The sequence below is a fragment of the Papilio machaon genome, chromosome 12, assembly GCF_912999745.1.
Source record: "Papilio machaon chromosome 12, ilPapMach1.1, whole genome shotgun sequence".
NCBI lineage: Eukaryota > Metazoa > Arthropoda > Insecta > Lepidoptera > Papilionidae > Papilio > Papilio machaon.
The window spans coordinates 8208349-8222102 of NC_059997.1; the positions used below are offsets into that span (position 1 = coordinate 8208349).

A 13754-nucleotide genomic window follows, 5' to 3' on the forward strand; every position below is an offset into this window, starting at 1 on the left:
GTTACAAGACAAAAGCCCTACAACTTTAAAAATGTGTGATGTGTACCATTGTATTTTGAACCATTTTAACTTTGCGCTCCAAACTTCCAAGATTTTACTAATACTTATCGTGTTTAATTTCATACCATACATCAATACTTCGTACCCCATTGTTTTACAATTCAATGAGAACATTATTTTACTAATTTTCTTGTTTAATTGCAACACATTTTCAAAAAAATCTAAATCTAAACAAGAAATTATCCTCGGTACGCCGAAAGATGGCATGATATGTACATAGTCCAAAAGTAAGCAAGCAGTTCGAGACTTGTAACGACATCTACAATAGTACAAGAGCTATACTGGACTTGTCGGATAACAGTTCAATACATATAATCCCATTTGAATAAAAGGGATCAGTTTTTTCCATCATCGTAACTTATATATTCTTACTATGTACATGAAAAATATTTTTATAGATATATGTAAGTTGGGTGTTAGTAACAATTAATAAAAATAACTACTTCTAAAAATTTTGCGCATTTGTTCTTTTCAGATAAACGTCTTTAAAAATGTAACGTTAATGAAAATACAAAACGAAATTATTTCTATTTTCGAAATACTTTCAGTTATAACAAAAAAAAAAAATTTTTAGAAAGTTAGAGTTTTAATGTTTTTACTTTTATTTAGTTAAGGAAGATTTGATGTAAAATTATTATTTTTTATCTCCAAAACGTAGTTGAAATATGGCAATATTCATTTTGACTTCCGGCTGTCAGCTGATAGACTCTTCGTAAATTGCTTTCCAACCAAAACTAATTTCGATTTTCGCACAGAGAAAACGTCAGGCACCATTCAACATGGGCTTGAAATACGCGATCAAAAGCTAGTTGTAGCTGAAATATTGCTCTAATTGTAGTTTTATTGTTATTATAGTTTCGTTTTACATGTATATTGTGTAACTCATAAATTAGTCAAAAATGGATACATTAATCTTAGGATATCACAATTATGGCGTTTGTTGATCATTAAAAAATTACGTTCGGTTGATCATTTTCTTTCTACTTAATGTCTGCTTTTCGTTTGTGATCGTCTGTTTTGTTCGCGTTTACGTGTTTACTCGAAATGGTTAAGGAGAAGCCTAATTCTATTCGTATTTACGACGACGAAGGATTCCGACGACGCGCCGCTTGTATATGTGTACGATCGGATGCCGAAACCGAGGTTAGTGTTGGAGCGCAATATTAATAATAATAAACATTTGAGTAAAATGTGTGAGTAATGCGGCGTGGTCTGTCGGCGTAGGTGCTGCTGGTGACGTCGTCGCGGCGACCTGACAACTGGATCGTGCCGGGCGGCGGCGTGGAGCCCGAGGAGGAGCCCTCGGTGACGGCCATGCGCGAGGTTCTGGAGGAAGCCGGCGTCATCGGGAAGTTGGGCCGCTGCCTGGGCGTTTTTGAGGTCAGGATTTCACTACTTTAGTTTGACAGATGTTTTATGTCAAAATGTCAGTCTTTCAACACTATTGTAGATGACCATGCTGTTATATTTTTTTGTTGAATCATTCTTAAGTGTATCCTGAAGTTTTATTTCTTTATTGCTCTAAAAGTATAATACTCTGATTTTAAAAATGATATGCATGAAAAGTGTAACTAATATCAAGATATCATCTATATACTAAAACAAATTAGTTGTCTTAAAAATGATTAAGTTACTATAATGGTAAATTAATTTTCATACAATTTTTTTCTGGTAAATCATATTTTTGCAATAAGTTTGATAAAACTTGATTTAACTTATTACATGTTAATATCAATTGTTGAAATGATGTTACTTTTGATTTAAAAAAATTAGACCATGGAAGAAAAAGTTGCTCAACATTGTGACGGACTAAAACTCACGCAAAACGGAATTACAGTAAGGATAGAATCATGAACAACAGATAACACACTATAAATCTTATTGTTAGGTAAAGATTGAAATTACAAAGCATGTTACTGGTGACCCGTGTATAGCAGCAGTATTTACCAACATTTTTAATTAACAAAGATCTAGTTTTTTTTTCTACTCTGTCCTCGGCGGTATTTCCAAACAGTTACGACTTAGGGACCTTCAAGAAAAGAGCGTATACCTTCCTTAAAGGCCGGCAAAGCATCTCCGATTCCTGGCGTTGCGGATGTCCATGGGCGTTGGATCAAAAAACTTTCGGTCCGTTGCACGTTTGCCCCCTTCTCCTATAAAAATCTAGTTTCCCTAGGAACAATTTTAGATTAGATTCTACATTTAAACTAAATAGTACCTACATAAAGATTAATAATAATATCACCTTCATTAATAATTTTGAACAAAACCTTAAGTCAATGTTTCAAATTTCACCGGCAATTCTGTGAAATAATACTATAGCAGCTGAAATAATAATATACAGATCACTTTGTACAGTTTGGTTTACAAATGTTACCGTGTTTTTAAACAAAATAATATAATTTTGTATGAATGCCAATACATAATATACAAGAACATTCATTCTAATTTGAACTTTGTGTGATTTTGTTGTTAATTCTACAATAGTTTGAAAATATTTCACATGACCTTCCTTCATTCAAGGTCACACAAATCAATCATCGGAATTTTGCTGTCGGATATGTTTGAAATTATTTGAAAAGATGTAAAATATTTATAAAACAATATTGATACATTTGTTACTAAGGGTTATTTCATCAACCTGCCCTTTCCTCTATGTAGTCTCCATAGTACTTACTAGTCTTCAATACATCCCTATCAGCCGTCATATCTGTCTACCTTTACACATATCCTCTTTCACACAATTCATCCAAACATACTATGGTCTTTCATTCCGTTTGTAACTACCCACCCTCAAACATATTACTTTCTTGTTTATGTTTTCATATTAAATTTTAAATTATTTTCAATTTGTTGATATGAAAAAGTAAATGAGGCCATAGCATATCAGCGGTATACCACAACTGTATAAACCACATGAAACTTGATACATTTGTATCCATTTACAAAATTTAAGCAATATCCACAATAAGGTAGGAAATATCTTGTTTAAATGAAATTATTATAACTTCAAAGAACATGTTTTATGTATCAATGTTTTTGTTAACCTTTTCACTAATCACTTGGCACCTCCACTCGGTAACAATTGAAAACGAAAAGAAAACTCTGATTGTACTATCTATGAGTAAAAACAATAAACATATCTTCAATAATTAATACCGAAAATGTAATATTAGATGTTATAGCAGCTAAATAGTTAAGCTGATGTTTTTTGACACCCAAAGAATTTGATTAAAAAATGAAACCATAATAGTATTTCGGCATGTGTGCTTTTTATATTTTTAATAGCCCTTTAATTGAATCAATGGTGTTTATATTTCATATTTGTGACATTCAAATTCCAGAACAGAGAACACAAGCACCGCACAGAGGTGTATGTGATGACAGTCACCCAAGAACTAGCCGAGTGGGAGGACTCCCGGCAGATGGGCAGGAAGCGCCAGTGGTTCTCCATCGACGATGCTCTCGCCCAGCTGGCGCTGCACAAGCCCATCCAGCGCCACTACCTGCAGCAACTGAAGCGTTCCAAGCAGAAGCCGGACGACGCCCGCAGCTAACTTGAAGCGCTGCAAGCGCTTGCCAGCTAAGTCCATAGCTCGTAGGTAACGGCTAGCTTGCGACGCCTAAGTAAAGGTGTAACACGATTTGCAGTACCGTACCGCTCGCTCTGCTCCGCCTCTCTGAACGTTCTTATCAGCAAATGTTGCCACTCATATAGGGGTAAATTATTTTAAATATTTTCTTTAACATCTCAAGATTAAATTGTCTCAAATATCGTGCTGTATTTAGATTATGAAAAAGTTTTAAATCTTGCCAACGATTACTGCGACAGATAATCGTCAGTCCCTTTCATTGATTTAATATTTTTCGGTATAGTTTCTTTTAAATTGAAAATTTTATCCCGACAAAAAATACTTGAGCATTACAAAATAAAAAATTAGAATTTTTTGGTAAGAAACTTGCTTTTTCAGTAAAATACATAAATGCATGGAATATTAATCAAGACACTTGTTTTCAAACAAAAAGTTCTGTACTTAGCATTGTCACATAAAGACGATATTGACGTAAACACAAAATGTGTTGTAATAAGTAAACAGTGTCTAAATACATCAATACAAAAAAACTAAACATTTTCATAGACCTATGTAACAGTAGGTACTATTAATGTGAGGTTTTCTAATTTACTTATTTATTAAATTATATTAATATATAAATATTGACGATGCTACATTTATGTTCGGAAATGGTGGAAAATGTATGTACTATATGTTATAAATTGTATGATTTGGGGCTTTTGTATTTATTCTAAAATTCATTAGAGTGTTTCTTCATAATAATATTGCTACCGGAAATATCAACTTGACAACTTGATGAAGTTAAAATTCATTATATCATTAACCATTGCTTTCTGAGACCTAAATCTCTTTATAAAACATATCATCCCCATCATTATATTTGAATAAATTATGTTTCTAAAGAAAAAAATCGTTATTGTGAGAAAACTATAAAAGATAGATATATGCTATCGCGGACTTTTATTTAGCACATTTAAAGAGCTACAATTCGTTCATACATCATTTTTATGTAGGTCCTATAGTTTAGCCTACGTAAGCGCTGAAAGCAAAAATGTCCCTAATTTTCGCAACAAATTTTGAAGCTATATTCAAAATCTACTAGTCTTCTAGTTATTTAAAAAAAAACAAAAATGGGACCCATCTGCAAGCACTTCCTTTCGATTAAAATAATTTTTATCAAAATCGGACCACCAGGGGCGGAGTTTCGCGGTAACACACATAAAAAAAAAACAGTCGAATTGATAACCTCCTTCGTGGTTTAAATGGGGATTTTAGTTTCAGAAACCCACTGTAAAAGTATTTCATTTGACTCATAGTTCATATCATGTTTTGTGTGCCTCAGGATTTGATTGAAGTAGGTTTAATATGAAATGGGCGCTCTTTGCTGCTTGCAAGAATGGCTACTAGCTTATTAAGTTATGACTAAAGGCTGATTGTAGAGTGTAAACGTTAATAAATAGAGAGATTTGTATGTACTAATTTAACGTACACATTTAGAGATCAATTCATAAATTATTTACTTTTGTTTACATACAAGTAAGTCTGATGTTAGCTTGATATGCGGACAGTTGGAAATTTTTATGAAATTGTTAAAGGTTTATATAGAGGCCATTACGAACTTTATCAAGTTAAATTAGTACAATCTGTTTCAAAATTATAATTTCTAGTAAATTTACAAGTCCGTCATTTTATTTAGATTTGTCGCATTTTACGTAAGGGCCTTTCTATACAATTTTGTATGTCTATGATCATCATAGTCTTTGCATAACAACTTATATATTTTTTAGAAAATTTGAAGATATTTTAGGCTTGTATATTTTGGCTCGATAATGTAATGAATGAAGTATCGATGTTCGCGTAGAGTTGTGACGGTACTGCAAATTGTCAGTTTGGCGCGCATTGTCTATGACAGCAACGTCAGGCTTCACAAGATGGCGGACCCGCTAGTACACGTAACTCTTGTAACATCTCCTTTTTCTATTTTTACGTATATTTTTATACTACGATGGAATAAATGTTAATTTTATTTTGTTAGCATTAAAACAAAAGACATACAATCTCTATTTTTTTTATTTTAAATTGATTTTTTTTTGTTTTATAAGATTCCTCGATGACATTTAAAGAATAAATTTTATATTGCTCTTCTGTAGAGTTTTGTTTGACAATAAATGCGCCTTTGCAGTGACAATACGAAAGAAGAAAATACAATCGGTTAAAGTTTCAGTTATAAATCAGTTTATTATTAAAAATTATACCACTTTTAAATTTCTTAATTCATTATAGTTACGAGAACGTAAAATTCTTTATAAGCCTTTATGTAAGAAAGAGATGAAATGAAAAAGTGTGCATCTCACTTTATATCCTAGTAATACTAGCTAAGTAAACCCACAAACTGATCACGTTATTAGGGTAAGCGTAAATTTGAACAGCGAGCGCGAATTCTACATTAGGGTCATCGTTGACGTGCACTGATGTCGCCTTGACATTCGCCAACACTGACTTTGCATTGATGTAGTGCATGTTCAAAGGGAACCCGAAGATCTAGAAAAAGTCGGCAAACATTAGCCTATATCTAATACAACTGCTTAAAAAGTCCAAATAGAATGACAACTGAAATGACCAGTGATAAATCTGTCTGGTGGATGAAAATCTAGTGCAAATTTAGTGCTTAATTTTTTAAATTAAGGCATAAATAACTTACCTTGTATGTAGCCATAAGTTGTTTTAACCTGTGACCCGGCTCGGGTCTACGATCCGTCGTGTCGAAGGACCAGTACTCCCATTGGGGTAAAGTCTCCCGTAGCAACGTGCAGTAATATCTAATAAACATGAATAAGGATTTACATGGAACTAAAGTTCTCTATTTAGAAGACCGTTATCATCAAAATGCGGTAAGTATATCATCTCAACTTGAAGGCCTATGAAATTAACTTTAACCTGTTCCAAACAGTTTTAGTGCGAGGTCGCCATTTCTGCACCTTGGTCATTAGCTTAGCCTCGAGCGAGTCCTGCAGTCTGCAGACATCGCTCGGCGCGCGGTACATCTCCCTCACACATCTCACTGGCTGACTGACAAACTGTCTTGGTGTGTCAAATACCTACAATAATAAAATATTTCATCATCAGCTCACTATACGTCCACACCGAGGGGCTGGGAGCCTACCCTAATTTAGGGGTGACTAGGTCATAGTCAACCACGTTGGCCAAGTGCAGGTTGCATCACGATGTTTTCCTTCACCGTAAGAACGTCGGATAAATGTATATATGAAAATAGAAAAACACATTGGTACATGTCGGGATTCGAACCCAGGACCTGCAGATTGCAAGTCAAGTGCTTAACCCCAAAGCCACCGACGCACGAATAGAACCGTTAAACGAAATATTTAAGAATTTTAATATAATTATACTAGTATAATCATATTTCACTTGGGCTGTGGGGAACGTAGTCTAAATGTATTACGTATATTTAATAAACTATTTTACCTGTTGCCAATCTGATGATTTAGAAAAATCAAAGGAAACAGTTTGGCAGTCTTGTGATGACTGAATATTAACCCATATCTAAAAATAAAAATGTGGAAAACAATGCATGTATAAGAATTAAAAAAAAACTGTATAAATTAACATGAAGTTTTAAGGCTTATAGTACACGTAATGTTTTTTTAAAGATTTGAACATAAAACTACATAATATTAGGTCCTTACATTTGAAATTGGCGTTTTTCGTACTGGCCACTTTAATCACGAATTTCTCCTCTTTGGTAAGGAATTCCAAATTCAAATTTGTACAGCTGTAGACTCATGTATTTGTGGTTCGATGACCGTCATTCATTTGTTTTTTTTCTTCTGTTTTTTTCTGTTTGCGTCACTCATTTTACAAAATGGAAAACTTAAAATATCGCATTATTTACGAGTACGAGTTCCGCCGTGGCACTAGTGCTGCGGAAACGACTCGAAGGGTGAATGATGTGTATGGCGGTCGTGTTGCAAAAGAAAACACAGTTCGTTTTTGGTTCCAACGTTTTCGTTCTGGAAATTTCGATCTGCAGAACAAGCCCCGTGGACGGCCTGAGACTCAAGTTGATAATGAAGAGTTGAAGGCTATTGTGGAAGCGGATCCATCGCAAACCACGTCCGAGTTAGCTGCAGGCTGCGATGTTAGTGATAAAACTGTTTTAATTCACTTGAAGCAAATTGGGAAGATTAAAAAGCTTGAAAGGTGGGTACCTCACGAATTGACTGTAGCAAACCGGCAAACGCGCGTCGACTGTTGCGTTACATTACTGAACCGGCACAATAATGAAGGTATTTTAAACCGAATCATTACCTGTGATGAAAAATGGGTTCTTTACGATAATCGGAAGCGCTCAGCACAATAGTTGGATCCTGGCCAGCCAGCCAAATCCTGCCCCAAGCGAAAATTAACCCCAAAAAAGTTACTTGTAAGCGTTTGGTGGACTAGTGCCGGTATTGTTCATTACAGTTTTCTCAAATCTGGCCAGACTATTACGGCTGATGTCTATTGTCAGCAATTGCAAACCATGATGGTAAAGCTAGCGGCTAAACAACCTAGGCTGGTCAATCGCTCCACGCCACTGCTGCTTCACGACAACGCTAGACCACACACTGCGCAACAGACGGCTACTAAATTAGAAGAGCTTCAATTGGAAAGTCTAAGACATCCTCCGTACTCCCCGGACCTTGCTCCAACAGATTACCATTTTTTTCGAAATTTGGATAACTTCTTGCAAGGGAAAAAATTCAACTCCGATGGGGCAGTCCAAATCGCCTTCAAAGATTTTATTGATTCCCGTCCGACTGGTTTTTTTAGTAAAGGGATCAATGAACTACCTATGAGATGGCAAAAGTGCATAGAAAAATTTGGTTCATACTTTGATTAATTAAATATATTATATTAAAAAATATTCGACTTTTTGTTCCTCCCATACAAAACGCCAATTTCATATGTAAGGACCTAATATATGCATAAAAATACTTACATTGTACTCGTCAAACACAAAGAATACCGTCTTAAGAGGACAAGCGACGTCTCTCAATTCAAACTGTTCACCACTAACCGCATCATAAACGTGCCATACGAAGTCATCGCTCTTTTTAAAGAATCCTCGACTTTTGTAAACTTGATCTTCGCCTGTTGTATATTTACGTGTTATGAGATCATATTTTACTAGTAGGTATGTACTCAAGCCGCGAGGTAAAGCTAAACCTGTCACTACCCAGCACTTGATGCCTAGGTGAAGGAAGTAACTGGCCAGGAGTATCGTGTGATCAGTCGGAGAGCCATTGAGAACTTGTAGCAATTCCTGATAAATGAAAGATGAATTAATAACCTTTTCATACCATATTTTTAATTGTATAAGGTGAAAAGAGCAAGCCTCCTAAATTCAACGAAATGGCGAAGCGACCGCTACCCTTAAAGATTCGCAATTTTAGATGCGTTGCCTACCTTTAATCGACGGAGGAAGAGACGCAAAGAGACTATTTCCCCTTCCTATGCGTATCCTCCAACAAATTCTATTCTACTCCCCTATTCCTATCCGTTCCTTATAAGAAAAGAGAGGAAAGAAGACTAAATTGAGGCCTCCCAAACACACACTCATCAAACTGTACGCGGAATAACTTCCATTTAGCGTGTGGTCGCGGCATTGCACCGGGCGAGCCGACCAATTCGTGCAACAGATGTTGTTGCTGGTGTCTGCTAATGCGATGAAACATTGTCAAATTTAGCGATGTCATCCTGATGATGTGATACTAATTTGATTGTTAGTTTACAACCATCACAAAATACTTCATTATAGTATGCAGATAATAATAAGTAGAACTAACCGATCCTGTCAATGTAATAATTTCAGTCCCTGGAACTTCGTACGTCGGTATCAACGCTACATATCTAATGCAGAAGTTCAACGCTTTGGATAACTGACTATCTTCACTTCTCCAACTCTCATCGAAACCACTGTAGGCGTTCACTTTTTCTTCTTTTAGAGGAGAACTCAGTTCATTAGTCTTTCCACTACTTTTAGAAGAGCTTTTTGAATGTCCCGAGCTTTTAGATAGCGCAGATCCTGGTCTCTTTGGATTCTTTGGAAACCATTCCAAATCCGGTATCGGTATAGGTTGTAGAAATTCTGTGACACATATATTTTTTCCTGAACTACCTACATAAGTTAAAGATATACTTCTAGAAGGAAACTCGTTTAGATAACCAGTAAGAAAATAATTTAGATGTTTTATAGTCCGATCATCATTGGAGACATTAGGAATTGGTTGTGTGTAAGTTTGTACTTCGCCGAGATGCGACAAACTTGTCGTAATTTGTAATGTGAGGAAACAAATGTCTTTCTTTATCATTCTCTTCACTTGCGGTATCAGAGACCTGGCCTCGTTCGGTTCGGATGAGTTCTCATAGCCTATTAGCAATGGCGGTGTTGTTAATTTAAAAGTACCCCGGAGCTACAAACAAAATATACAAATGTTATAAAAGACCACTAACAATTCCGACGGCGGCAGTAAAACTATAACAGCTAATTAATTCTTAAACTTACTGTTCCTTGGTTCAGCACCGTAGTGAGAGGTAGCACCAACTTTGCGAGCCAACGCCCACAGCGGTGCTGTTCGCTGCCGGACGCATCCTGCACTGACCTCGCGCTCACTTTGCACTCGTCGTACACGTTCACATGTATTGACGATAACGGACTAAATCTGGCCAAGTTAAAACTCAATACATATTTTATTGGAAGCATATTTGTTAAGGATATTGCTGGATTAAATTCTAGCGTGATCTACTTTCACGATCAGTTGAAACATCAATTACCGGAGACAGTAGAGACTTACTTAGTCCTTATCTTCAAGGTCTGGTTCCAAGAGGGGTAGCAACCAATGCCCGGCGCGCTCTGCGCTGATGTACCGTGGTAACTCAACCTCACGTACGGTCGTAATGGACGTACTTTAAAGCCTAAAAGAATATGACATAGTAGATACTTATATTATTTGTACGAGTACGCCTTATATCGTTTTTCCTTTAAAATTGCAATTATTAAAAGGGTTCAAAATACCAGCAATCCTCTCGGTGTCCTCATCCTCATTTTCAGTCAACAAATCAGCAGCCCTGTCTGGTAGATTGAAAGCTCTCAAAACTGTCGCTTGTATTTCTTGTTCCGTGGATTCACACTCCCTTAATATCTGATTTCTCGTTACATGAGAGGAGATCGACATTGACATCAAATTACTTTGGTTTGATAAAATGCCTCTGGAAAAAATATTAACTGTTATTTCAGTACAGTACAGTATAATCCATCGATCTAGGGTATTTCAGTGTCATACCTTAAACTTAAATCTTTAAAATCCTTAACCACATCTCGGTGTGTTTTCTGAAGAAGAAATTCGTTAACGGTTCTTTGCACATTTTCATTCAACCCTTGAATATATTTAAGACCTAAATATCTTTGTAAATCAATAGGATCTATGTCTTCGCTATCATCAAAGTTGTGTAAGTCTATCAGTCGGTTGGTCCGCTGTAAAGTGCTCAATTGCTCTGTAGAAATTTGACTAGAGAACAGAGGTACCAATTTCTTCTCAATATTAACAAAGCCACCCTTATTCCTTAAGAGTAATAACCTAAGTCTAATACTTTCATCACTGTTTTCATCAATAGCAAACACGTATTCATTTTTTACCCTAATTCTACATATTTTCTTTAAAGAATTTACAACTTTTTCATCATTTTCTATATTGCGATCGTATAAATAATTTATCATTTGTATTAAATTATTAATGTTCGGTTTATCTATGCCGTTTAAATAGCGTTTAATTTCTTTCTCTACCTGAATTGAGTTTAACACAGCTTCGTGACTATTTTCGTTAAATTTTTCATTCCAACCTATCTTCATGTTAACCTCGCAAGCTGTGTTTAATTTACCTTTAAATAAATTCCCGCTTTTTAATCTCACTTTGTTTTCTGTTGCTATTTCTTTTATACTAAAACCACTGCCTACGTATTTATTACTTGGTGGTATAACATAGTCAGCATAGGTAAAATTATACGGTTTAACATCCGCTTGCGTTATGTTCTTTTTAATTTCTTCTATACTCAAATCTGTAGACGAAACCTGAATATCATTTTCATACAAAATAATGATAAGGATTTTGTTCTTTGGTAATATTTGAACGGAAAATGTTTCTGATATTTTCAAACTGTGCACAAAATCTTCAAAAGTGAACAGTTCTGATTGGCATACAAAAACATCATCTACGTATATCTTGAAATAATAATCATTGGATCCTAAAACATGAACAGGTTTTAATAAATCTTTCATATGTTTTTTACATTTCAAAGTTATTCCTATCTTATCTTTCTCTAATATCCTATCTACTAAAGTTTCTGTGTCAGCTTTGATTTTAACCTCGTCTATTACTAGTTTTGGTTTATTTATATTTTTCTTTTCAACTCCATTTGAATTATATTTAGACTTATTTTCTTTATATTCGAGATAAGCGTTCGCGTATTCGAATTCAATTTTATCAAGCAAATCCAAATACTCCATTTCAAATGCATTATTCCAATCTCTTTCATAATCATCTTTAGTTATTGGAATTTTATTGATTTCCAAATAATAATTTACTTCTATTCTATTTGTTTTCTCCCTAACCATTTCTACATCGGACCACAAGGAAAGTATTTTATGTACAGTTTCTTTTTCTTTCTTTAACATTTCCATGTACGCATCTTTATAATAAAATAATGCTCTAGTGTATTTTAGAAGGGTAGCATCAAATCTTACGCCATCCTTGTTACTGTCACTAATTTTAAGTAGCTGTTGTCTTAAATTGTTCTTAGTTTCTCTACTTATTTTAATATTTCTACATAACTCTTTTAGTGAGTTTTCAATACTCAGATATTCATTGTAACAGTCAATTAACTTCACTATTAGTAATGTTTCGAGGGAAAATTTATAATGATGAATGAATTTCATATTTAGTATTTCAAAGTTGAGAAACTTCTGACTTTGTATTAAGCCATCATCAGCTGTGTAATCAGCCATCAGTAGATTAAACATCACCGGGTCGGAGTAATGAACGCCGACTGGGAACTCCTTGGCGCTTGTATTTTCAAGAACCTTCGGAAACGTCGGGCTAAGATTGACAGGATTTGTTAATTTTCGCCTAAAACATAAAATCGTCAATATTTTTTGGAGATCGAGAGTTTTTTTTTATTCTATGAAGATGTCAATAAAGTCCACTTTTCAACATCAAGTTTAGTAGCACTTGAAAAGGGGGCTTTATCAACTACAGATGAGCTCTTTAGATACGTAGTATTCCACTACAAACGCATGAGTCATAGGATAACATGGTGAAACATGGATTTTGTTTAGTTTTTCGGCCGTGGAAAAATACTGTAATATGTATGTGTTGTTTAAGTAATAACATGTGTGTCCCTATAACATAGACCTTTTAAAAATATACGTACCCTCGTTCAACATCTGAATGGTTCCATTTCAACATTTTTAATGTAGCAGTTTTATGATAAACATTCTGTAGTTTGTCATGATTTACGAATTCAATAACATTCTCACGTATAGGTAGTGTCGCAGAAGTTAATTCCGAATTAATTATATCCATAATACTAGAGGACTTATTATTCTTCGCTTTTTTCTTTTTCCCTTTACTTTTTTCTTTAGTTTTTACATTATGCTGAGTGAAGAAATCGTAAGCATTGATATGTTTTGACGACGGTGATATAGTAAATGTAGTTTCTTTTACCAAAGCATCTTGATCAATTTCGTGATATTGTTCTGAATCACTTTCATTATAAGTTTTAACGCAGTAGTTCTTTAATTCAATATTCTTAGACATTATTATTAATATTATCACGAAATACTATTTCGACTATACTGTCGTCATAGTAACGAAAGTATACAAACAAAATACAAAATTTTGACATTTTGGCTTTATTTGATTTTTTGTTGTTATTTTGAAATAACTGAGATTTGAAGCATCAATAACAATTTTATTTATAAACTAGCTACCGCCCACGACTTCGTCCGCGCAAAATAGAAAATACACAAAGTGTTTAATAACTGAGACAATTGCATTGTTTCAT

At 34.6% G+C, this 13754-nt stretch overlaps 2 protein-coding genes across 2 annotated transcripts; one reads left to right on the forward strand and one right to left on the reverse strand.

The window, feature by feature from the left end:
* Positions 1-768: 768 nt before the first annotated feature.
* Positions 769-3777, forward strand: LOC106720777 (diphosphoinositol polyphosphate phosphohydrolase 2). The gene is made up of 3 exons (XM_014515567.2): positions 769-1203; positions 1285-1440; positions 3405-3777. Exons 1-3 carry the CDS (start codon positions 1105-1107, stop codon positions 3615-3617), a joined length of 468 nt encoding a protein of 155 aa, XP_014371053.1. The 5' UTR covers positions 769-1104; the 3' UTR covers positions 3618-3777.
* Positions 3778-5990: 2213 nt separating this feature from the next.
* Positions 5991-13507, reverse strand: LOC106720675 (protein CC2D2B). The gene is made up of 11 exons (XM_045680365.1): positions 13122-13507; positions 10979-12817; positions 10711-10904; positions 10490-10610; positions 10201-10357; positions 9482-10108; positions 8635-8958; positions 7119-7196; positions 6573-6733; positions 6337-6454; positions 5991-6176 (listed from the first exon to the last, which is right to left on the reverse strand). The coding sequence occupies exons 1-11, from the start codon at positions 13505-13507 to the stop codon at positions 5991-5993; spliced, it is 4191 nt and encodes a 1396-aa protein (XP_045536321.1).
* Between the last annotated feature and the right edge of the window lie 247 nt (positions 13508-13754).

Coding starts and splice junctions, on each gene's coding strand:
- LOC106720777 (XM_014515567.2), top strand. CDS start 1,105: ATGGTTAAGGAGAAGCCTAATTCTATTCGTATTTACGACGACGAAGGA. Junction 1,204..1,284: donor GATCGGATGCCGAAACCGAG/GTTAGTGTTGGA, acceptor CTGTCGGCGTAG/GTGCTGCTGGTGACGTCGTC. Junction 1,441..3,404: donor GCTGCCTGGGCGTTTTTGAG/GTCAGGATTTCA, acceptor TTCAAATTCCAG/AACAGAGAACACAAGCACCG.
- LOC106720675 (XM_045680365.1), bottom strand. CDS start 13,507: ATGTCTAAGAATATTGAATTAAAGAACTACTGCGTTAAAACTTATAAT. Junction 10,905..10,978: donor TTTAAAGATTTAAGTTTAAG/GTATGACACTGA, acceptor TATTTTTTCCAG/AGGCATTTTATCAAACCAAA. Junction 6,177..6,336: donor AACTTATGGCTACATACAAG/GTAAGTTATTTA, acceptor GACTTTTTCTAG/ATCTTCGGGTTCCCTTTGAA.